The 23,856-nt window shown below is 42.1% G+C and overlaps 1 protein-coding gene across 6 annotated transcripts in view; it reads right to left on the reverse strand.

Moving 5' to 3' along the window:
• Nucleotides 1-23,856, reverse strand: part of corin (corin, serine peptidase) — a 266,366-nt gene that overhangs the window by 65,538 nt on the left and 176,972 nt on the right. For all 6 annotated transcript variants that reach the window (XM_072568771.1, XM_072568751.1, XM_072568761.1 and 3 more), the window contains 3 exons: nt 20,833-20,946; nt 9,865-9,972; nt 1,069-1,179 (listed from right to left, as the gene is read on the reverse strand). In XM_072568771.1, coding sequence (XP_072424872.1) covers nt 1,069-1,179; nt 9,865-9,972; nt 20,833-20,946 — 333 coding nt within the window. The remainder of the gene's footprint in view (nt 1-1,068; nt 1,180-9,864; nt 9,973-20,832; nt 20,947-23,856) is intronic.

The raw sequence follows: 23,856 nt of genomic DNA on the forward strand, positions 1-23,856 counted from the left end.
TTTGTCTACCTGTAATAAACTTGACAATTGATATCAAATCTCCCTTCAATCTCCTCTGCTCAAAGGAGAACATTGCCAGCTTCTCCAATAAAAATGGAAATTGCTACAAGTCATCAGCAAGTCTGGCAGCATCAGTGGCGAGAGAAATAGAATTAAAGTTTGGAGTTGAATACGATTTGTCTTCAGTACAGAAAAGTAGAAATTTGACGGGTTTTAAATAGATCTTAATTCTTTTTAGCTTCTATCAGCTCAGCCTACTGTAGGATGCAGAACAAGCTGATAGAATAAAATTCCTCACCATTACTGGGTTGGACACCAATCTTACATCAAAATGTTGTAAACCTTATCCTAGAATAGGGAGATATAGTTAATCTGAACATTTTGGACAACTTTGGCAGGCCAACGCTTTTCTTCACAACACGGCAGTGTGTGATCCTTCAGAAATTTGAGGGCTTACATGTGAAGAGCAGACTTGGCTTAGTTTTTGTACATTCTGTAGTTCGCTGTCATTTAATCATTTGGTCTGCACATAAGGAATAGCTAGAATGCAGAATATCCAGCAGGCATCAACGCCTTGAGGAGAGATGGTGAGAAAAGTGAGGCCAAAGTGAGAACATTGACTTCCCTGGAAACAAATGAATTACCAGGTTAAAGAAAAACTCACTTTTACTTTAGATAATATAAATCCACCTTCAGTTTGTAATATGTTATTCACAATTCACACACTTAGACTTACCAGCATGAAGAAAGTAATTATTTAGCATTACACTCAGACAGTGATGCTTAGCTTTTCATTATTTTTGTGCATATGCTCATAGAACTTAATTTGGATTAATAATTTGATGCTTAAGTATAAACTCACAAAATAAGTCCAAGTATTGCCTGCATGATGTTAGCTATAAAACTTTGCTCCTTAATTACAATTTTCATGGGAAATAGTTCAAGTGCACACACTCTTCCTTATATACCACAAGGGAACAACAGGGCTCCGGATACGTTTTTCAGTCTATTCCCAAGTTCTTGACTTACTGATAAGCCATAAACATTGATGGTGAATTGATGACTTACAGCAGTTAACCTCATCAGACTTGTCTCTGCAGTCATGGTCTCCATCACAAACCCAGGACTTCAGGACACACCGGCCACTTCCACATCTGAAATGGAGCTCAGGATTGCATTCTGTAAAATAAACATGGTTTAAGAGAGTCGAGAAATTATAACACAGGTCATTGAAAACTAATATGAAGCAAAAGCAGAGCCTTACTGAATTTCCAAGCCAGACTACTTAATGAAGACTATTTTGTTTGGAATCAAATCTTTCCAGAGCTTTAACCATGTAGCCAAGTTAAGAAATGACATGCCCTGCCTCCATTTCCTTCCCTGACGTACTCAGTCTTGTTATATTATTGCTCTATTGATACCAACAAAATTCATATACGTCAAACATCCTTGACGTGTCAACAAGGGTAATAAGTTTCAGCTGCCACTTCACTGTGAAGAGCATCCATGTAACTTGCATTTTCCAAAGGTTGGTGGATAGTTATCAGCTTGGCATGATACTAAGCTGTGTATTTGAAAGCTCCTTTTTTAATATATATACTGTTAGCAGATCCTACAACTGTCCCCAGTGCCATTAAGCTAGCGAGACTTCAACTTTTACTTTTATGTATTCAAGGAATATGTCCCACATTGAATGAACTTAAATCACAGCATGGATCAGTACACACATCACAGAAGTACTAAAATGGAGATTTGACCAGTTGTATCTGTGCAACTGTTTCACCTGCAATGCTCTATCTCAGCTCCATTTCCCATACTCTTTTCTATACTTCACTTTCTAATGTTGTTATAGCTTCTTAGAATAGGCAATTGCCCATTTAAGACAGAGATGGAGAGCAATTTCATCCCTCAGATGGTTGTGAATCTTTAAGATTCCCTACCCAGCAGAGCAGTAGAGGCTGAGTCATTGGATATTACCAAGTTGAGTTAGACACATGTTCAAAATATAGGGGCATCAAGAGTTGAGGGGAACGCAAAGGGAAGTGGAATTAATACCAAGATTAGATCAGCCATCTTCAGCTGCTTTATCAATTACATTTCCTCTATTATATAGTCAGAAGTGTGAATGTTCCCTAATGTTTTCACTATTCATGACTCCTCAAATACTGAGCCAACACTGCAGCAGGGATTGAAGCAGCATTTAAACCAGCTGTGCCGTTGGAGCTGTTCAGCAGAAATGGCAGCGGTGGGATTCGAACCCACGCCTCTGTCAAGACTGGAGCCTTAATCCAGCGACTTAGACCGCTCGGCCACACAACCAACACAGCCCAAAACGTCGATTTCGCTGCTCGTTGGATGCTGCCTGAACTGCTGTGCTCTTCCAGCACCACTAATCCAGTATTTGGTTTCCAGCATCTGCAGTCATTGTTTTTACCTCCTCAAATACTGAAGCAGCCCATGTCCAAATGCTGCAAGATATCGCAAATAGCAAGTAACATTCATGCTACACAAGTGTCATGAAAATGATCAATTTCAACAAAAAAGAATCTATCTCCCCTTTATATTTTACAATACTATCCTCATCAAAAATGCTGCATCATCATCCTGGGGATGACCAATGAACAGAAACTTAACTGGTTTCTTGGCGGTGTGGAGGAACAGAGGGATCTGGGTGTGCAAGTACATAGATCCCTCAAAGATGCCACCCAAGTGTATAGGGTTGTTAAGAAAGCATATGGTATTTTGGCTTTCATTAACAAGGGTATCGAGTTTAAGAGCCGCGAAGTTTTGCTGCAGCTCTACAAGTCCCTGGTGAGACCACACTTGGAATATTGTGCCCAGTTCTGGTCGCCCTACTATAGGAAAGATGTGGAGGCTTTGGAGAGGATGCAAAGAATGTTTATCAGGATGCTGCCTGGACTGGAGGACTTGCCTTATGAAGAAAGACTGAATAAGCTCAGATTTTTCTCTCTGGAGAGAAGGAGGAAGAGAGGAGACCTGATTGAGATATACAAGATAATGAGAGGAATAGATAGAGTTAATAGCCAGAGACTTTTCCCCAGGGCAGGATTGACTGGTAAGAAAAGTCATAGTTTGAAGATATTAGGAGGAAGGTATAAAGGAGACATCAGAGGTAGAATCTTTACACAGAGAGTTGTGAATGCATGGAATGCATTGCTAGTTGAGGTGGTGGAAGTGAAGTCATTGGGGACATTTAAGTGACTGCTGGAAATGCACATAGATAGCAGTGAGTTGAGGGGTGCATAGGTTAAGTTAATATATTTTACATTAGGATTAAGTCTCGGCACAACATTGTGGGTGTAAGGGCCTGTTCTGTGCTGTATGTTTCTATGTTCTATGGTCCAGCTACATGCTGTGGCTACGAGAGCAGGTCAGAGCCTGGGAATTCTGTGGCAAGAAACTCACCTCCTGTCTCTCCAATGCCTGCGCATCATGTACAGGACACATGTCAGAAGGGTGATAGAAAATTCTCCATTTGTCTAGATGACTGCGATGGCACAACACTTCAGCAGCTTGATACCATCCAGGACAACACAGCCCACTTGACTAACACACCATCCACCAACCTAATAATTCACTCACTCCACCACTGACACACAGCAGCAGCAATGTATGCCATCTGTAATAGACACTGCAAGAACCCACCCAGCTCCCTTCAAAAGCAACTTGGGTGGCACAGTGGCTCAGTGGTTAGCACTGTTGCCTCTCAGTGCCAGGGACCCAGGTTCAATTCTAGCCTCGGGCGACTGTCTGTGTGGAGTTTGCACATTCCCCCCGTGTCTGCGTGGGTTTTATCTGGGTGGTGAAAATGTGTTGCGGGAAAAGCGCAGCAGGTCAGGCAGCATCCAAGGAGCAGGAAAATCGATGTTTCAGGCATGAACCCTTCTTCAGGAATGGGTGCTCCAGTTTCCTCCCACAGTCCAAAGATGTGCAGGTTAGGGGAATTGGCCATGCTAAATTGTCCATAGTGTTAGGTTCATTACTCAGGGGTAAATACAGGATAGGAGAATGGGTCTGGGTGGGTTACTCTTTGAAGGGTCGGTGTGGGCTTGTTGGGCTGAAGGACCTGTTTCCATACTGTAGGAAAGATAAACCCTTGATTATCATCTTGAATGACAACAGCAGATGATAAATAAGAACATTGTTATGATCCAGCAAATAGAGTTATAGAGACGTACAGCATGGAGACAGACCCTTCGGTCCAACCCGTCCATGCCGACCAGATATCTCAACCCAATCTAGTCCCACCTGCCAGCACCCGGCCCATATCCCTCCAAACCCTTCCTATTCATATACCCATCCAAATGCCTCTTAAATGTTGCAGTTGTACCAGCCTCTATCACTTCCTCTGGCAGCTCATTCCATACACGTGTGAAAATGTTGTCCCTTAGGTGTCTTTTATATCTTTCCCCTCTCACTCTAAACCTATGCCCTCTAGTTGGACTCGCCCACCCCAGGGAAAAGACTTCGTCTATTTATCTTATCCATGCCCCTCATGATTTTATAAACGTCTATGAGGTCACACTTCAGCCTCTGAAACTCCTGGGAAAACTGCCCCAGTCTATTCAGCCTCTCCCCATAGCTCAAATTCTCCAACCCTGGCAACATCCTTGTAAATCTTTTCTGAACTCTTTCAAGTTTCACAACATCTTTCCGGTAGATAGGAGACCAGAATTGCACACAATACTCCAACAGTGGCCTAACCAATGTCCTGTACAGCCGCAACATGACCTCCCAACTCCTGTACTCAATACTCTGACCAATAAAGGAAAGCATACCAAACACGACCTGCACTATCATATCGACCTGTGGCTTCACATTCAAGGAGCTATGAACATGCATTCCAAGGTCTCTTTGTTCAGCAAAACCCCCTTGGACCTTACCATCAAGTGTATAAATCCTGCCAAGATTTGCTTTCCCAAAATGCAGCACCTTCCATTTATCTGAATTAAACTCCATCTGCCACTTCTCAGCCCATTGGCCCATCTGGTCCAGATTCTGTTTTAATCTGAGGTAACCCTCTTTGCTGTCCACTACACCTCCAATTTTGGTGTCATCTGCAAACTTACTAACTGTACCTCTTATGCTCACATCCAAATCATTTATATAAATGATGAAAAGTAGTGAACCCTGCACTAATCCTTGTGGCACTCCAATGGTCACAGGCCTCCAGTCTGAAAAACAACCCTTCACCACCAGCCTCTGTCTTCTACTATTCAGCCAGTTCTGTATCCAAATGGCTAGTTCCCCCTGTATTCCGTGAGATCTAACCTTGCTAACCAGTCTCCCATGGGGGACCTTGTCAAACACCGTACCAAAGTCCATATAGATCACATCTACCACTCTGCCCTCATCAATCCTCTTTGTTACTTCTTCAAAAAGCTCAATCAAGTTTGTGAGACATGATTTCCCATGCACAAAGCCATGTTGACTATCCCTAATCAGTCCTTGCCTTTCCAAATACATGTACATCCTGTCCCTCAGGATTCCCTCCAACAACTTGCCCACCACTGACATGAGGCTCACTGGTCTATAGTTCCCTGGCTTGTCCTTACCGCCCTTCTTAAACAGTGGCACCACGTTTGCCGACCTCCAGTCTTCTGGCACTTCATCTGTGACTATCGATGATACAAATATCTCAGCAATCACTTCCCTAGCTTCCCACAGAGTTCTAGGTTACATCTGATCAGGTCCTGGGGATTTATCCACTTTTATGTGTTTCAAGACATCCAGCACTTCCTCCATCTCCATTCAGTTTTCAAGATGTCACCATCTATTTCCCTACATTCTTTCTCTTGCATGTCCTTTTCCATAGTAAATACTGATGCAAAATACTCATTTAGTGTCTCTCCCATCTCCTGCAGCTCCACACAAAGGCTGCCTTGCTGATCTTTGAGGGGCCTTATTTCTGCTTCATTACCCTTTTGTCCTTAATGAATACGTAAAAACCCTTTGGATTCTCCTTAACTGTATTTGCCAAAGCTATCTTATATCCCCTTTTTGCCCACCTGATTTCTCTCTTAAGTATACTCCTACTGCCTTTACACTGGTCTAAGGATTCATTTGATCTATCTTGGCTATACCTGACATATACTTCCTTCTTTTTCTTAACCAAACCCTCAATTTCTTTAGTCATCCAGCATTTCCTTTCCTTTCACTCTGAGAGGAACATATTGTATCTGGACTCTCATTACCTCATTCCTGAAGGCTGCCTATTTTCCAGCCGTCTTTTTACCTGTGAATATTTGCCCCCAGTCAGCTTTTGCAAGTTCTTGCCTAATACCGTCAAAAGTGGCCTTTCCCCATGATGTCCCAGACTGAAAGCCATGGGCACACGTATGGGCCCCAGCTATGCCTGTCTCTTTGTTGGCTACGTAGAACAGTTGATCTTCCGTAATTACACCGACACCACTCCTCACCTCTTCCTCCGCTACATTGATGACTGCATTGGGGCCACCTCGTGCTCCCGCGAGGAGGCTGAGCAATTCATCAACTTCACTAACACATTCCACCCTGACCTTAAATTTACCTGGACCATCTCTGACACCTCCCTCCCCTTCCTAGACCTCTCCATCTCCATTCATGACGACCGACTTGACACTGACATTTTTTACAAACCCACCGACTCCCACAGCTACCTGGATTACGCCTCTTCCCACCCTACCTCTTGCAAAAATGCCATCCCATATTCCCAATTCCTCTGCCTCCGCCGGATCTGCTCCCAGGAGGACCCGTTCCACCACAGAACACACCAGATGGCCCCCTTCTTTAGAGACCGCAATTTCCTTTCCCACGTGGTTAAAGATGCCCTCCAACGCATCTCGTCTACATCCCGCCCCTCCGCCCTCAGACCCCACCCCTCCAACCGTAACAAGGACAGAATGCCCCTGGTGCTCACCTTCCACCCTACCAACCTTCGCATAAACCAAATCATCCGCCGACATATCCGCCACCTCCAAACAGACCCCACCACCAGGAATATATTTCCCTCCCCACCCCTTTCCGCCTTCTGCAAGGACCGTTCCCTCCGTGACTGCCTGGTCAGGTCCACGCCCCCAAACAACCCACCCTCCCATTCTGGCACTTTCCCCTGCCACTGCAGGAACTGTAAAACCTGCGCCCACACCTCCTCCCTCACCTCTACCCAAGGCCCTAAAGGAGCCTTCCACATCTATCAAAGTTTTAGCTGCACATCCATTAATATCATTTATTGTATCCGTTGCTCCCAATGCGGTCTCCTCTACATTGGGGAGACTGGGCGCCTCCTAGCAGAGCGCTTTAGGGAACATCTCTGGGACACCTGCACCAATCAACCACACCACCCCATGGCCCAACATTTCAACTCCCCCTCCCACTCTGCCGAGGACATGGAGGTCCTGGGCCTCCTTCACCGCCGCTCCCACACCACCAGACGCCTGGAGGAAGAATGTCTCATCTTCCGCCTCGGAACACTTCAACCCCAGGGCATCAATGTGGACTTCAACAGTTTCCTCATTTCCCCTTCCCCCACCTCACCCTAGTTCCAAACTTCCAGCTCAGCACTGTCCCCATGACTTGTCCGGACTTGTCCTACCTGCCTATCTCCTTTTCCACCTATCCACTCCACCCTCTCCTCCCTGACCTATCACCTTCATCCCCTCCCCCACTCACCCATTGTACTCTATGCTACTTTCTCCCTACCCCCACCCTCCTCTAGCTTATCTCTCCACGCTTCAGGCTCACTGCCTTTATTCCTGATGAAGGGCTTTTGCCCGAAACGTCGATTTCGAAGCTCCTTGGATGCTGCCTGAACTGCTGTGCTCTTCCAGCACCACTATTCCAGAATCTGTCTTGATAGAGCCTATTTTGTTTTTTTTTTGGTTTTAATGACGTGATCTGTCATTGGAATACAAACACGCAATTCCACTGATTTGGAGTTAAGCAATAAAACAGAAGGTTATTACACAAAAGGTTTGAAGATAAGTAGAACAAACCAAACTATAGGCAAAACAAAAATTTAAAGCTATTGAAACAAAGTAAAATCTCCTCGTAACCTTAACAACATTCCTTTTCAGGGCTCAGACCAGTGAGTATTTCCTTCTTTTTCACATCTATTAAGATTAATTTAACTTTCACTTCAAATCCCTATCTTGAGAATCTGATAGCTTCTTCCTGGAGCCTTCAGCAGCTGAGTGTACATCTTCTCAGCCTCAAGTAAACCCTTCAGAGTTTCAGCCAAACACAGCTGGTCTAGATTTTTAAAGTAAACTCAATCCACTGAAGTAACTTTTTTCCAGGAGTCCTAAAACTATCTCCATTTCTCAGGAACAGCTGTTTTGTGCATCTAGCTTCAGCCAAGACTTCTGCAAAATTTCCTAAACTGAAACTAAGATTTTTTTTCCCCAGGTTATGGGTTTTCCCGAAGCCCCAAAAAGATTCTAAACTCTTGTGCCTGATAACTTAATGCACTACCGAGTCTATTTTGTTGCTTGTAAACTTTACCAGTCTGAACAAATTCCCATTAGCCTTTACAAAGTATATCTCTCAGACCTTTTCTAATGAAATCACTGTGGCTACAGAATGCCTACAAGGTAATCATTAAAATCCTGCAGGCACACATAAAATCCATATGACACTAATTTAACATTCAAAAATCCAAAAACAATTTATACTGAATATATATTATAGACATCACATATCACCTGTAAGTTCTACACAAATCACACAATTTTCTAACTGAGCTACCTTGTTATTCCCTCACTGCTGCTTGAGCAGAAACCTAGAACTCCCTTCCTAAACGTACTGAGTGTGTCCCTGGACACAAGGACTGCAGTAGTTCAACAAGACAGCTCACATCTCATGATCAAATTTTAACAATTCTTTTAAAAGTTGTTAGACCTTCTTTCCCAAAGCTATTTTTGTGAAGTATTCCTGACTTTAGTAATCCCAGCTCAAGAAATTATTTCTCCTTTTCATTCTTCAAAGTAATTCATTTTTACTGACTGTAATTGATAAATATTGACACACTTAATAGCACAAAAAGGACAGAACTCTGTTGTATCAAAAAATAAATCTGAAAACTTGTAGGTAAAACTTTAGCTAAAGAATCATTGAGTTTTCTTTCATGGACTTTTTGCCTTGGATTAAAAATACGTTTAGCTATAAGTAGCGTTCCTCCACATGGGAACAACAAGTGATTCAGAATAACTGTCCAAATGATTTTGATGATTTGTAAATACTGATGTTACTTATTTTTTAGAACGGAGTAGTAATTAAGTTTATGCTCTGTCTTTGGAAAGCAACAAATATCTTCTACTTCTCAGATTTTCAATGATAACTGAAGCATTTTTGACTCTTCCAGGATTCAATATGACAGAAATTGTATGACTCGAGCTGAATTCCAAAGTAATGTTTACAACAGATTAGGGAGGAGGCTTAGGAATTTTTCTATTTCCATTTTTCAGAATCCTAGGATTCTAACATGGTGGTCAAAGAGTCCACAATCATTGAGAGCCATAAACGTGCTACCTTCAATATTGGTGAATATCAATGTCTAAAGCCAATGTCTAAGACAAATATAAGACCCATAATTTGCATACATAAAAAGGAAATAAAAAGGAGATCTCCACTGCAAAGATGGTTCCTGTGATGCAATCAAGATGGGTTTTAAAGAAGTGCTTGGCTGGGTGGTCTGTTTCTGTAATGTATTATCTGTGTGATTCTATGTGGTTTTACTACAAATTACAATGACCATTATCAGCTACCTGTTGGAATCTACAGTGTATATAAGAGTTCAAACAGTCAAATTTGGTTACAGCAGGTTTCTGCTTCAAAACAGGAATGTAAGTTTCATGCTCTACTTACCACAGTTTAGTTCATCACTCAGGTCCCCACAGTCATCGTAACCATCACAAGTGTTATTATGGTGGATACATTTGCCAGTGCCACACTGAAACTGCCCTTGGCTACAAGCTGCAACAAGAAAACAAAGACATAAGCAGGGATAAAATGGAAAACATGAATGAAACAGTGGCTTAGAAATTTGTCTCCACACAGGGTGGTAGTGAACCCAGGTCCCTGATGCTGTGAGGCACTGAGCCACCATACCACCCCAATTTTTCTGAGATAGTTGCATGGTGGTATTTTAAGACTATGATGACTGTTCTTGGGCAACATCAACCATTTTCCTTCTCATCACACATTAAGAATTGTTAATATAGCAAGTAGTTGAGCAGTTGAATCATAGAATCACCACAGTGTGGAAACAAGTCATTTGGCCCAAAGGATCCACACTGAACAGCATCCCACTCAGACTCAGCTCCCCATCCCTGCATTTCCCGTGGCTAACCCTCCTAGTTAAATATTAAACTAACTAGCTTGGGATTGTGGGAGGAAACTGTAGCACTCAGCGGAAAACCACACTGACACGGGGAGAATTTGCATACTCCACACAGGACAGTCGCCCAAGAGCGGAATCAAACTTGGGTCCCTGGTGCTGTGAGATAGTAGTGCTAAAAACTGAACCACCATGCTGCCCATCACTGAGCCACCTTTGAGAAAGTAATTGACTGAGTAGATATAAAGGGGAACAGGTGGGACTGACTGAACATAGAACATAGAACATAGAACATAGAACAATACAGCACAGAACAGGCCCTTCGGCCCACGATGTTGTGCCGAACCTCTATCCTAGATTAAGCACCCATCCATGTACCTATCCAAATGCCGCTTAAAGGTCGCCAATGAATCTGACTCTACCACTCCCACGGGCAGCGCATTCCATGCCCCCACCACTCTCTGGGTAAAGAACCCACCCCTGACATCTCCCCTATACCTTCCACCCTTCACCTTAAATTTATGTCCCCTTGTAACACTCTGTTGTACCCGGGGAAAAAGTTTCTGACTGTCTACTCTATCTATTCCTCTGATCATCTTATAAACCTCTATCAAGTCACCCCTCATCCTTCGCCGTTCCAACGAGAAAAGGCCGAGAACTCTCAACCTATCCTCGTACGACCTACTCTCCATTCCAGGCAACATCCTGGTAAATCTTCTCTGCACCCTCTCCAAAGCTTCCACATCTTTCCTAAAGTGAGGCGACCAGAACTGCACACAGTACTCCAAATGTGGCCGAACCAAAGTACTGTACAGCTGCAACATCATTTCACGACTCTTGAATTCAATCCCTCTGCAGCCGATAACAGCCCTCCTCACTGTCCACAACTCCACCTATCTTTGTATCATCTGCAAATTTACTGACCCACCCTTCGACTCCCTCATCTAAGTCATTAATAAAAATTACAAACAGCAGAGGACCCAGAACTGATCCCTGCGGAACTCCACTTGTAACTGGACTCCATGCTGAATATTTACCATCTACCACCACTCTCTGACTTCTACCGGTTAGCCAGTTTTCTATCCAATTGGCCAAATTTCCCTCTATCCCATGCCTCCTGACTTTCCGCATAAGCCTACCATGGGGAACCTTATCAAATGCCTTACTAAAATCCATGTACACTACATCCACTGCTCTACCCTCATCCACATGCTTGGTCACCTCCTCGAAGAATTCAATAAGACTTGTAAGGCAAGACCTACCCTTCACAAAAGGCTAGCAGGAGCTGTAAAACTGCACAATTAATGAATTCAGTCAACAAAGAAAGGTGTCTTGGTTTCTGTTTCATAAATTGGCTTGCATTCGAGCAGATATTGGTAACAGCGGATGGTTGCCTCAACGTGAAATTTGGAAATCAAACAGGAGATTGTAATTTGAGGTACTTTCAAGAAGAATGGCAGAACCAACTGTAAAGTATGGGATATGTTTTCCCACTTGGTGTTCTTTGAAGGTGAAGCTTGGAAAATGAGGCAGATCCAAGGACACTGGTTACATACTTTCCAAACAAAAGCAAGTCACAGTCGTGCTCTGTTCCTTACTGCACAAGCAGGATCAGGTGTAAATTATTCTCAGAACTAAAGGCTCAAGAATTAGACACTGAGGAAGTTTTGGAAAATTTATTAACAATAATGCCAAAATTTAAAAGAACAATGGTTTCTCGAGTATACAAGTCGTTGATGCCTTCATTGCTCAGATCTTTGAATATAGGAATTGGGACATCATATTAAGGTTGTATTGGATGTTGGTGAGAAGCCTTTTGGAGTATGGTGTACAGATCTAAATTGGCGAGGATTCAGAAAAGGTTTACCAGGATGTTGCCAGGACCGGAGGATGTGTACTATCAGGAGATGTTACTTTAGGTCACAGTTCTAGAAGGACTTCCTTACCTTCCTTTTAAAGAATACATTTTTTTTAAAGTAACCCAAATTCATATGCTTCTACTTTGGAATAGAAATTCTGAATAAATTAATATATAGAAATTATACAATTTTCATTGCAAAAGAGCTAACTTTCATTTGTGTAAAGACCATGTCTTAATATTTTTGTGCTTTTTAAAATTCTGAAATGAAAAGGAGTTGTTTTGAAAGCCAGGGATTTATGAAGATGGCTTCATATGTTTTGAAAATCAGAAATTTGATGCTGATTGTGAACTCTGTGTAGCTGTGAGTTCCAGCAATGTGCAGATGAACTGGAGTCAAGGGATTGTTTCCAAGTGAAGCTGACTGGTGTGGACTGAAGGCCAGTTATCCATCACAAAGTCCTCTACCTGACAACAACCATGTGAATAGTTATCTACGCATAAGATAAATTGCAATAAAAATTGCTTCTGACAGGGCAGCACAGTGGTTCAGTGGTTAGCACTGCTGCCTCAGCATCAGGGACTCGGGTTCAATTCCAGCCTCGGGTGACTGTGCGAAGTTTGCACATTTTCCCTGTGTCTGCCTGGGATTTCTCCGGGTGCTCTGGTTTCCTCCCACAATCCAAAGATGTACTGGTTAGGTGGATTGGCCATGCTAAATTGCCCAGAGTGTCCAGGGATGTGTAGGTTAGGTGCATTAGTCAGGGGTGAATATAGGATAATAGGGTAGGGGAATGGGTCTGGGTGGGATACTCTTCAGAGGGTTGATGGGGACCTGTTGGGCCAAAGGGCCTGTTTCCACACTGTAGGGTTCTATTCTATGAATAAAAGAAAACAGCAGTTCTGCAGCAGACAAAAAAAAAATCATTCTTGTTCAGTTCTTTGTAGTAAGCCTCTTTAAACCTGAAGAAAATCAACTTTTATTTCCTCGGCAGATGCAACAAGTTGTGACTTTGAACTGGATAAGTATGAGACCTTTCATAAGTGGAACTGTGGAAATATCCAAGAAAAGGAAAGTCACAGAGAAACCTTCATTTCATCAAAAACCAACCCTTTGAAAGCAAAGGCATTGGATTTTTTAAAAAATAGCAATTCTTGTTTAGTAAAGAAACCTGGTCCATGCTTTCTATCAGCTTGGTGTAAAAATCAGGCCATTTGGGGATTGAGTGCAGTTCTTTTAAAATTTTTAAGCTTGTGATGACTCCAGGAATAATGAGGGTTGGTTCCAGCACTGCCTCAGTGAGAGTTGTAACATCCAGCAATGGAACCTGTGGTTTCCCCTGTATCAGGCTCACTCTTCCCTCCTATGACCAAATTTGTCTGCTAGGTACTTAGTTTATTCTGGTATTACTCCTCTGGGTTACTCATGGTAGTCTCCTTTTGCCCAATGTTGGCACCAACTTCCAAGCAAATTTGACTAGAAAATTAGCAAACAGCATTTTAAAAAAACTCATTCACTTGGATCAGTTGAACTCCCAGAAGGCAACTTTCAGGTGAATTGTCTAATTGCTTTGGCACGCTCCTCATTTTAAAGTTAAGTTCAAGTCCCAACTAGGAGTTTAATAAAAGTGACAATTGGCTAAATGAGGAATAACCTGGTGGGGTCCTAGAGAATGCCCAAAATCTCAGTTTGCATAGTACAGGCATTCAATAGTGATCACTTAACCCTTCCTGGACTTAAACTGTTCTATTGACAGGAAGTTTTGTCATCTTAGCTATTGGAGAGCTATCAGGCACTTAATGAATGACAGAAATGGGCATCCAAAGCATTGCATGCTTGATCCAAATTACAACGTCACTACCGTTGGTCATCTTTAAGAATTAAGTTGTCCGCTTGATACACCTTGAATAGTTTAGAAATCAAAATAAAAAAAGTAACACTACTGAAAGGTTTTTGAGTGATAACTAAGGTCAGATAGCAGGCAAATCCAAGATGGTGGCGTCCTGTTCGGTTCGCATTTGCTAGGCTCTGCGCCACAACATTGACCAGACAGAGCTGGAACCCAACCCATTCACTTTACTGTGAGTAAAAACACAGTCCAAGAGCTAGAAAACCTGCAAAAACTACTAACCTTTTTACAGCGGGAGAATGCCGAGAAAAGGTGGAAGCTCACCTGGGGCCGCAGTAAGGGCCAGCCCACTGAAGAAGCAGGCTTGTTTCAACAGACCCTGCTTGAAGAGCTGGCCAAATCTTGAGAGGTCCTGGAGAAGATTGAAGAAAAAAATCGAAGAGAAGCTGGCTCCAATATCTGCTATGCTGCAAGACCTGGGGAAAAGGACCAATGCACTTGAGCACCAGGTTACAGGAGTAGAGGCACAGACTGACTTCTCCAAGAGCTGGAGTGAAGTCCTGGAAACACAGGTCCATGGCTTTTTGGATCTGGTGGATAATCTCAAGAACAGGGGCAAAAGAAAGAACCTGTGCATTATTGGCACACCAGAGGGGACGGAAGGTGAACGGGCAGTGGAGTTCTTTGAGAAGTGGCTCTTGGAATTCCTCAGTTTGGAGTCTGAGAATGGAAGAATAAAGGTTGAGAGAACCTATCGGATTGCAGCACAAAGGCCAGGTATGTATCAGTGCCCACATCCTGTCCTGGTAAGGGTCCATCATTATAAAGACATGCAGATGGTCATGGTGGCTCCAGGGCCATGTTCTTTCAAGACTTCTCGATGGCAGTGGTTCGGAAAAGGAAGTCTTATGATGGTGTCAAGAAGAGATTGAGAGAGCCTGGGGTCCAATATTCTTTAAGCTATCCAGCGTTGCTTCGGATCAATCATAATGGATCTAGACATTTGTTCGACTCACCAGAGAAAGCGAAGAACTTTGTGGACACATTGACTTAAGGTGGACGGCCAAATAGGCATAAAGTAGAGATGTTCAGATTTGTTCTTTAAAAAAGACTTCGTGGAGTCTCCTTGCTGGTAATAAGTTGTGTTAAGTGATATCCTGGACGGATAGAGTATTTATTTTTAATTTCCAAGTTATGTTAAAGAATGGGTGGCATATTCATTTTTAATTTACTTGTCTATAGTACTAACTTTGCCCTTGTTTTTTATTCCCACCAGGTTGACGGTGTATGTGGCAAAAGTGAGGACTGCAGATGCTGGAAACCAGAGTTTAGATTAGAGTGGTGCTGGTAAAGCACAGCAGGTCAGGCAGCATCCGAGGAGCAGTGGGGTTGTAGGATGTGTAGGTACCCCCTTTGAATGGAAGTCAATTTCTCTAATCAGTGCTTTTGGTGATTTTTTTGTTTTTCTGTTATTGCTGTCTATAGTTTTTGTAAGTTTTGCAGATTTGTTGGCTGTAGTTATTTTAGTTTATGTAGCTTTCGGGTTTTGTGGATTTTTTTAGTACAGCAATCTGTAGTTTGGATTCTTCCTTTCTAGAGTCTAAATGGTGCTATAGAAGGTTATGGTGAAGGATGTGTCCAAGTGATTTACCTGGAATATTAAGGGGAGTTATTCACCAGTCAGGAGGAAGATGGTACTTTCCAGCTTTAAAGGGAGAGGGTAGATGTTGCCTTATTACAAAAAACACATCTGGATGATTCAGAGCATTTGAAGCTGCAGCAGAATGGGTATGACCGGGCTTATTTTTCACTTTCATTCTAGTTAGAAAGAATCTCGCATTTAAGTTGTTAGAGTGTATTAAAGATTAGTTACAACGATCCTTATACAGGAGATTTGTAATCCTTGAAGTTCTGATACATGGGGAAGAATACGGGATCTCAAATGCTTACTGTCACCTGGCCCATCCCCTTAAATTCTTGACAGATACACTTTCTAGACTGTTTAACCTTGCATCTCAGCGTGTGTGTGTGTGTGTGTGTGTGTGTGTGTGTGTATGTGTGTGTGTGTGTGTGTGGTGGATTTCAATTGCCTAATAAATCCTACGTTGGACAGATTGCCCAAAGGCCCTCTAATATCTTCTTCGTGACCGACACAATTAAGGGATTTGTGTGCCAAACCGGGACTGGTAGATGTTCAGAGGCACCTTCACCTGACTGACAGGACTTCACATTATTTTCAAAACCACATAAATGCCATGCCAGGATTGATCTTTTTCTGAACCCTGCAGTGCATCTGGGCTCAGTGGGGTCATGTACAATTGGCAATATCACTATTTCCCATCTCGCTTTTGGATAGCCTTTTGAACAAATTTAACACAGACTATAACATAAATGGAGAGGCAGTTCAGAGAAACAAATAACAAAACACTGTGGAATAGTGGTAGATTTTGGCAGTAAACTTAATTAGGAAAATTTGTAAAAGTCCTGGCTTCACATTGAAGATCCTTCCATTAGCCATGAAAAATGTGATATACTTCAAACAGATTTAGCAACACAAAACTAGACATCGAAGTGTGAGCCATGACAAGCAGCAGAATTGTGTTCAGTGATAATCTTTAACATCATAGCCTGGCATACCCCCCATTGTACCATTAACATTAAGTTAGCACACCAACCATGGTTCAATGAACATTGCAAAAAGGCATGCCAGGAGCAGCACCATGCAGACATAAAAATGAGTTGCCAACCTGGTGAAGCTACAGGACTACTTGCATGCTATTACAGTTTAAGCATCAAATGATGGATAGACCTAAGCGATCCAATGCCCACAAATCAGATCTAAGCTCTACAGTCCTGCAACATCCAGTCACAAATGGTAGTAGACAATTAAAGCAGTTCGGGGGAATCCAGCATATCAGTGTAAAAGATAAGATCGAAGCATTTACAAGTATCACCAGCCAGAAGTGAATGGCCTATCTCTGCCTTTTCCTGAAGTTCACCAGCATCACAGATGCCAGATTTCAATCAATTTGATTCACTCTGTGATATCAAGAAATGAGTAAAAGAATCGTTTACTACAAAGTATGGGCCCTGCCAACAGAGCCACAGCAGTATTGAAGACTTGTGCTTCAGAATTAGTCTCAAACTTAGCCGAGCTTTACAGCTAAAACAATGGCACCTCCCTGGCAGTGTGGAAAACCTCCCAGGTCTGTTCTGTACACTGAGCAGAATACATCCATTTTCCATTTTCAACATGCTGAGGATTACCATTTACCAGATGTGCAACTGGACTAGCCATATAAATATTAGAGCTACAAGAGCAGACTAAAGTTTGGGAATTCTGCTACGAGTAACATTCCTCCTAATTCCTCATAGCCCATCCACAATCTACAAGGCACAAGTCAGGAATGATTGGAATACTCCTCACTTGCCCAGATGAGTGTCACTCCAAGAACACTCAAGAAACTTGACACCATCCAGGACAAAGCAGCTTGTTTGATCAGTATCCCATCTAATACCTTCAATAATCTTACATTCATGCACAGTGGCGGTACTATGTACCAGCTAAAGGGTGCATGCAACAACTTTCCAACTGTGCTTCAACAGCACCTCCCAAGCCACTGAGAAGGACAAGGACAGCAGATATACAGGACCACCATCACTTGCAAGTACTCCTCCATTACACTAACCATCCTGATTTGGAACTATATTGTTGTTCCTTCAGTGTCATTCAGTCAAAATCCAGGAACTCCCTCCCTGACAGCCCTGAGGGTTCCTCTACAACACATGAACTGCAGCAGTTCAAAAAGTCAGTTCTCCATCACCTAGCCGGAGGCAGTTTGCAATAGGCAATAAATGTTGGCATGTAAAGCAATGCCCACATCCCATTAATGAATCAAAATAAAAGTTATATTTTGTAGAGAGGGAGGAAATGTGGCAACTGAATTGGTTCTGTCAAGAAGGATGAGAAGGTCAGAAGAAATTATGGGATGGCAGGAGAAATGAGCTCATCAGGACTGGAAGACTGACTGACAGAAAGAGATGCAGAAAGGTGATCAACCAGCTTTGTGAGAGCCTCAAATAAAATGAGAAAAGACAAAAAAGGAAAATAAAAGACAAATTATTACATCCTAGGCATTATAATAGTCTGAGAGCTACTCCTCAGAAGTATACTCCCCCACCAGAGAGTAAAGAGCTTTGACATTTTCTTTTATTCTTATTCAATGTCTTTCACCTCCAGACTCAAATTTTCCAATATCCCGTAGTTGTGCATCATCTCTGAATTCAACTTTTCCAAAACATATCTGCTGATATCCAGCATCACATTGAGTCTTGTTTTTCAATAATATTTTCCTTACTGTCTTATATTAGGATCTTGACTGCAAAGAACTGCATTTGAAATCCCTATCTTCATTTTCAAATCTCTCAAAGAATCAGCCTATCCTACCTTTGAAAACTCTTGATATGTCTTATATTATCTTGAGGTATATCCTGTGTGTGCTCTGTGTTCTGACTCTAACTATTTGCAAGCCCTGATCTGAAGAGGAGTTACATTGATCTAATTGGAAGAACAAACTTCCAAATAAACCTGACGAACTAAAACCTGGTGTTGTGTGATTTTTAAACTTTGTCCACCCCAGTCCAATACTGGCACCTCCACATCATGCAAATCTAATGTTAGCTTTGTTTCTCCCTCCACTGATTCCGACAGACTGCTGAGTTTCATTATTTTCTTTATGCACACCTTGTTCCGTTAGTTGCAGACCCTTAGTTGCTTGGTATTACATTTTGGAATTCCTTTCTTAAAATACTTCACTCCTCTCTCCACATTTACCAAAATTCTATAAACTCTTATTTTAAACAAAGCTCTTGGTGATCCCTCTAACATCTCTTCCTTACATTGACATTTTTCTTCCTCTTTCTGTCAAGGACTTTGGGCCTTTGATGTAAAAGAAATCCCAAGTCTAATTTAGAGTAATTTTACATAAAATGCTTTGCAAAATCTGCAGATATGTACTTATACAACTCCTAAGCAAGATTAACTAGAATTTCTTGTCTGCCACTGGCAACAATTAGATTTTGTTTGAGCATAACAAAGCTGTTGCCAGCCTTGAGGTTATTTTTTATGTCTGTCAGTGTGATTGGTATCATGAGATATTTCATGAATATTAGAGTATACAGGTTTTTATTTTAATTGCTTGTATGAGGTACGATTAGAGACATATTGTTGCAGTGATGCGTACAGCTCAGTCAAGTATTAAAAACATAACAACTATAATAACCAGTGGATGAAACATAGTCCCCTCGTCAGGGATTGCCCAACATCCTGAGGTAACATCATGGTGCCACCATTATGTTGTGCTGTAGTTTATCTTCATCTAGAATAACTGCAATATCCACTACATTAAATTGTACTAAGTCCTAAAATTTTTTTTAAAAACTAGTCTTTTCTTTAACTCTTTCATTCAATTAAAGATGAAAATAGAAATGTTCTCATTATATGTGTTCACACCACAGACAACTACCCTGATCACTGCTTCCAGACAGGACAGGGGGAGAACAATCATGAGCTCCAGATTCCTCCTTCCCGACAAGCATTAGGCAATTCAAATCCCAGAGATTTCACAGAGCAAAAAGGAAGACTTATAGCTCAGCAAGTCTGGCTTTCTGAGAGAGCAATTTTAACTGATTCCACAACTTGGATTTTCTTTCTCTTCAGGTACTAATCCATCTCCCTTGTGAAAGGCACCATTGCACTTGCCTCCAAAGCAGTGCATTTTGGATAGGATTTACAAAATTGATTGCAGAAATGAGAAACTTTCATTATATAGATAGCTTAGAGAAGTTGGGACTGGATTCCTTGGGAGATTTGACAGAAGTATTTGAAATAACAAGGTCTCTAGACAGAGTAAATAAAGAAAAGCTATCACAGATGAAAGGATCGAGAATAAGTGGGCACAAGTTTATAGTAACTGAGAAAGGTAGCAATGGAAACTCAAGTAAACTTATTTTGATGTAGTGAGTGGTCAAAATCTGGAGTGGGCTGCCTGAGAGTATCATGGATTCTATCGAGACTTTCAAGCAGCAGTTGGATTATCTGAAAAAAAAGTAGAATATATAAGATCACAGGGAGAAAGTGAGGGAATGGTTCTAGGTTAATTACTACTTTGGACATCCAGACCAGACAAGAAGGACTAAATGGCGTTCTTCTGTGCTGTATCAATTTTGTGATTATAAACCCTAACCACTCACTAAATAAAAAAAACGTTTTCCAATGTCACCTTTGGTTTTTTTCCCAATTTCCTTAAATCAGGGTTTCCTGGCCTGCAAGCCATCAGCCAATGGAAACAAATTCTCATCAGTCTACTTTGTCATGAGCCTTGATGATTTTGAACACCTCAGTCAAATCTCCTCACAACTTTATGCAGAAATGCTGGGACTAGAAACTGACAGTCAATTTTGAAAATTGGCAACTTATAAAATAATTTTTGTCATTCGAAACAGAAAATGCCACACTTGCTTTTCTTGAAAGTATCAGGCAATTTTCTTCAGAATGTTCAACATGAAACTAGCACTGAGCTGGCAATATTGAGGTATATGTGTTATCCAAAGAGTAGTGTCTAGAATCAGGCATACAACATTTCTTAACCCATTACAATAAAAGTCACCACTGGAGATGTATCTAGGTTTTACATGTATAAATCTTGCTTAACTCCATATAACATTTGACTTTTTAGCAGTATAATTATTGTCAGTAGTCACTACATAGAGAGAAATGAAGGACATACCGCAATCTGCCTCATCACTCCAGTCATCACAGTCATTGTAACCATTACACAACAGCTTCCTTTGGATACAGAATCCACTGCCACACAAGAATTTGTCCAGCTCTTTGCAAGATTCTGCAAGGAAAAGAAATAAAGGTGCATTAAAAACTCTGGAATGTATGCACATTGTTAGTTCTACTAGATTTCACAACTATACCATGGACAATATATGTGGTGATGCCTTTTAAGGTAGGATAACTGGAACATTTCATGTATCTTCAAAACCCACAGCCACTTCCACCCAGACGGATAAGGGCAGCAGATACATGGGAGCATTGCCACCTTCAAGTTTCCCACCAAGCCTCTCACCATGCTCACCTGAAATATATCCCCATTCTGTCAGTGTCATTGGATCAAAATCCTGGAATTCCCTCCCCATGCAACATTATGGATCTGTCTATACCAAATGGACTGCAGCACTTCAAGAATGCCACTCACTACAGTGATTGGAATGAGTTTAGCCATGTGGACCTCAGAATATGGGTTCCCTGATTGAGGCTGTTAATCTGGTCCAATCAGGGAGCCCTGGCTGACAGATAAGCGCGGACTCTGAGGGAACTGAATCAGTGTCTTGGACTGTCCACATGTAAATAAAAGGTGACTTGGTGATGGGATATCGGCCTCTGTGGACTTCTCAGTGTTGACGAGACAAAAACTTGCTCCAGAAGAAAATTGTTCATGTCGTGTTTTAGTTGGAGTAACCATTTCTAACATCATGCCATTACTTGAGAAGCTTGACTCGTTTGAACTTGCCATCAAAGACTGGGCCCAATAGGTGGAAATATGCCTTCCTTTTCTGGGCAAGTGACATCAGGGCACATGAAAAACAATAAGTAATTCTCCTGACAGCTTGTGAACTCATAACTTTTTTAGTTATTGGAAATCTAAATTTCCCTGAGGTACCAGTAACTAAAACCTTTCAAGAGTTGACAGATTTGGTTAAGGAATATTATGAACTGAAGTCTACTCTAATTCTGAGCTCCTATCGATTTTACTTGGCAATTTGATAACCAGGAAAATCCATACTGGGAATTTTGACAAGGTTAAAATGACAGGCATGGTGATTCAGTGGTTAGTGCTGCTGCCTCACACCACCAGGAACCTGGGTTCAATTCCAGCCTTGGCTGACTGACCATATGGAGTTTGCACATCCTCTCTGTGTCTACTTGGGCTTCCTCCAGGTGCTCACTGGTTTCATCTCACAGTCCAAAGATGTGCAGGTTAAGTGGATTGGCCATGCTAAATTGCCCATCGTGTCCAGGGATGTGTTGATTAGCCATGGGAAATGCAAGGTTACAGGGATAGAGTAGGGAGGGATGGGTCTGAGTGAGATGCTCTTTGGAGAGTCAGTTAGGACTTGTTGGGCCGAAGGGCCTGTTTCCACACTGTAGAGATGCTATGATTTAATCAAACAGTAAACTGCTTTTGACAACTAGATAAGCACCCAGTCTGTGAGATAGAGGATTTATATGCAAAGTTGGCAGGGAGACTGTCCTTCATAAAGGCATGCATACTTTCAATTGCGGTTAGATCAGAATGCTCAGAATTAATACCCATAAGGGTTTGTACCAATATACGAGACTGCATTTGGGGTGTAGACAGCCTGTGCAATATTTCAGCAGATGATGGAGAACATTTTACAAAGGGAGAAAGTGAGGACTGCAGGTGCTGGAGATCAGAGCTTAAAAATATGTTGCTGGAAAAGCGCAGCAGGTCAGGCAGCATCAAAGGAGAAGGAGAATCGACGTTTCGGGCATAAGCCCTTCTTCAGGCTAATGCCCAAAACGTAGATTCTCCTGTTCCTTTGATGCTGCCTGACCTGCTGCACTTTTCCAGCAACACATTTTTAAGAACATTTTACAAAGTCCAGCCCAAGTCATCATTTATGTCAATGATGTGATAATGACAGAGAAGACCATGAAGAAGAACATAGAGAATTTGAACATAGTCCTTCGATGTTTCGCCCAGGCCAGCTATGCCTTAGAAGGGAAGAATGTGTATTTCATGCATTCCAAGTGACCTGCTTGGGCTACAGAGTCGACAAGACCAGGAAGGAGAAACAACAGCAGGAACACCAATGCTGGACACAAGACTCTGCTAAGCTAGAGAGACAGTTTCCTTCAGGGGATGAAATTGGGGAGGAACCAGGGGAATGGCCCTGCACAGTTGACAGGCATGGTTAATTCAAGGTCAGGTCCAGTGACGTATAAAGCTTGTGTAGGTGTGATGGTCCAAGCGCAAGAGATCAGTTACTGTGCATTACACACCACACAGAGTTGGGTGAGCATGACCCAGTGCTAAAACACCGCAGGTGAAGCTATCAGAAAAAGGAGCAGGCCTATATCCTCAGACTCAGCGGAGGAGAGATTTCATGACTATAACGAGGTTAGCCAGGTGGGCCTCATAGAATATGAGCTCCCTGACTCTGGCTGCAATCTAGTCCAATCAGGGAGCCCTGGCTGACAGATAAGAACAGGAGTTATCCTCTCCCTTCATGTAAGCATTGCCTTTATCTGTCTTTGTTTGTTAATGGATCATTGGCCCACATGGGACTTTCCTGGTGGTGGAAGAAATGGAATAAAGTTGTTGTACAATGGTGTTTTTTCCTGAGTCACCGCATTTACACATAACCACAGCAGAAGTGGGGAGTACATAAGCACTACTGCTAGGCCCCACCTTGGGCGCAGTGAGAGAAAAAAAATTAAAAAGGAGATTCGGAAGGTCTCTTCAGACTCAGGATCAAGATCTCAAATACATCACGTTGACTGACTCTCCTTTGTCTAACTTGCTCATTACTTCTGCAAAGAAGCTGAAAGGTCTAAAGGTGGACCAGATGGACTACACCCCAGAGATCTGAAGGGGATAGCTAACAGATTTGTCAGGCATGATCTCCCCTTGATTAAGCCATGTCAAATCAACCCTATTTTACCATGTATTTCCAAGTACTCTGTAATCTTATCCTGAATAATGGATTCTTATATTTTA

Source organism: Chiloscyllium punctatum, chromosome 1 (genome assembly GCF_047496795.1).
Source record: "Chiloscyllium punctatum isolate Juve2018m chromosome 1, sChiPun1.3, whole genome shotgun sequence".
Taxonomy (NCBI): domain Eukaryota; kingdom Metazoa; phylum Chordata; class Chondrichthyes; order Orectolobiformes; family Hemiscylliidae; genus Chiloscyllium; species Chiloscyllium punctatum.